At 56.6% G+C, this 2,123-nt stretch overlaps 1 protein-coding gene across 1 annotated transcript in view; it reads left to right on the top strand.

Annotated features, from left to right (window-relative positions):
* The window catches only part of LOC115307280 (isocitrate dehydrogenase [NAD] subunit beta, mitochondrial-like), a 10,748-nt gene extending 8,769 nt beyond the window's left edge, over positions 1-1,979 (top strand). The window contains exons 2-3 of the mRNA XM_029958632.1: positions 959-1,195; positions 1,859-1,979. Of these exons, the coding sequence (XP_029814492.1) occupies positions 959-1,195; positions 1,859-1,979 (358 nt within the window). The remainder of the gene's footprint in view (positions 1-958; positions 1,196-1,858) is intronic.
* The last annotated feature ends 144 nt before the right edge of the window (positions 1,980-2,123 follow it).

Here is a 2,123-nt window from a genome sequence, read left to right as displayed (position 1 = left end):
AGAGCCCCTTGCAGGGCCTAAAGGGGCTCCAGGAGAGCTGGAGAGGGACTGGGGACAAGGCCTGGAGGGACATGTGTTCCCAGTGCCAGAGGGCAGGGCTAGATGGGATATTGGGCAGGAATTCCACCCTGTGAGGGTGGGGAGGCCCTGGAATGAATTTCCCAGAGAAGCTGTGGCTGCCCCTGGATCCCTGGAAGTGTCCAAGCCCTGGGGTAGTGGAAGGTGTCCCTGGGTGAGGCTGGATGAGCTCTTGGTTCTCTCCAACCCAACCCATCCCACGATTCCCTGATTCCATGCTGAGCACAGTGTGGAAGTGCCTGGAGCAGCAGTGATGGAGTTACAGGAGGTTTTAGGGACATGAACACACCCAGCCCCAGTGAGGATGGGGGGGCTGCAGGAGAAAAAAGGGACATGATGTTGTCCTGGGTCAACCCCAGCCCTCAGTACCCCCCTCTCCCTCCCCAGGGGCAGGAGAACAGGAAAGAACAGGTGAACGTGGGTTGGGATAAGAAAAATTTAATAATTGAAACAAAATAATAAGAGCAGCAATACTAATGCTAACTACTAGTACTAAAATATAAATGTTGTTAATACAGTTATAATATACATACAAGAATAATACAGACAATGCTACATTATACATAATAAATTACATAAATGCAATATAATAAATACAGTGATAAGGAGAGGGAGATGAACAGACCCCGGGTGGAACAAGTGATGCCCAGTCACTCTCCCACCACCCCCTGACCAGTGCCCAGCAGTAACTGCCTCCCAGTTTCTGTCCTGGGCAGGACATTCTGTGAGCTGGGACCCCTTTGGCCAGTCCTCCCCCAAATTCTCATGCCCTGGCAGAGGGGGGGGCACTGAAATGTCCTTAATTTGGGGCGAGCAACCCCCAGGACATCTGCCTGTTGCCATCATCATCCTCACCCTAAATCCCAGCTGCTGGGGACAGAACTCTGTCCAGCCCGAGCCAGGGGGGTGCTGGGGACCTGCTGGGGGGCTGTGCTGTGTGTGACCCCCCGTGTGCCCCCCTGTGTGCCCCCCTGTGCCCCCAGAGTGTGAAGGGGGTGATCGAGTGCCTGAAGATCATCACCCGTGCCAAGTCCCAGCGCATCGCCAAGTTCGCCTTCGACTACGCCACCAAGAAGGGCCGGGCCAAGGTCACAGCCGTGCACAAGGCCAACATCATGTGAGTGCCCTGGGACACCACTGTCCCCTGGGGCCTGGGACACCCCTGGGGTCCCCTCTGTGGTGTGTGGTGGCAGCGGTGTCAGGGCCTGCAGGGAGCGGGACACGGCTCTGGGGCTGAGCAGGTACCGATGACTGGGGTCGGTGCAGCAGCTCCAGAACAAAGCTGTCCTCTCCCCCCTGGGGACAGCCCAAGCTCTGACAGGGAGGTCATGGATGCTCCCGTGACTTGGGGTGCCCTGTGTGAGCAGTCAGTTCCTTTCCCAGTTTGCCATGTGGGAATCTGACGGGATGCATTAACTGACCAAACCTGGAATTAGCACCTTCCTGGTGTAAATTCCTGCCAGCTGTGCTTACCTCAAGTTCCTGCCCTGCTGCTTTATCTCCTGGGAGGTTCCTTTTGTGGCCTTGACAGTGCTTGAGACAGGAAATTGTGCTCTCCAAGTCCCTCCAGGTGTGTTTACCTGGCACAAACCACATTCCTCTCAGAGGTGGCAGAAAGGGAGAGAGGGGCTGGCTGGGGAGGAACAAAGCAGCACCAGAAGCCCCAACTCTTATCACAGACCCCAGCTCCATTTGGGCACCTGCCGTTCCTGTTGGACCCCTGGTGCTGTAAGCATTCCCCTGTTTCCCACCAACCCTTCCTGGTGTTTGCCCTCTGCAGGAAGCTGGGGGACGGGCTGTTCCTGCAGTGCTGTAAGGAGGTGGCAGAGCTGTACCCCAAGATCAAATTCGACACCATGATCATCGACAACTGCTGCATGCAGGTGAGCCCCCAAACCTGAGCCCTCCTGCACCACCCACCGCTGCTCCCCCAGGAGCTGGAACCCCAAAAGCTGCACCTGGACCCTTGCCCTGTCCCTCCATCCCTTGTCCAAACCCCTCTCCAGCTCTCCTGGAGCTCTGTTAGGCTCTGGAGGAGACCTTGG

The sequence above is a fragment of the Manacus vitellinus genome, unplaced genomic scaffold, assembly GCF_001715985.3.
Source record: "Manacus vitellinus isolate BGI_N305 unplaced genomic scaffold, ASM171598v3 scaffold_162_pilon, whole genome shotgun sequence".
Classification (NCBI taxonomy): Eukaryota; Metazoa; Chordata; class Aves; order Passeriformes; family Pipridae; genus Manacus; species Manacus vitellinus.
The sequence above is the reverse complement of the archived record's forward strand: the minus strand, read 5'-3'. Positions and strand labels throughout refer to the sequence as shown.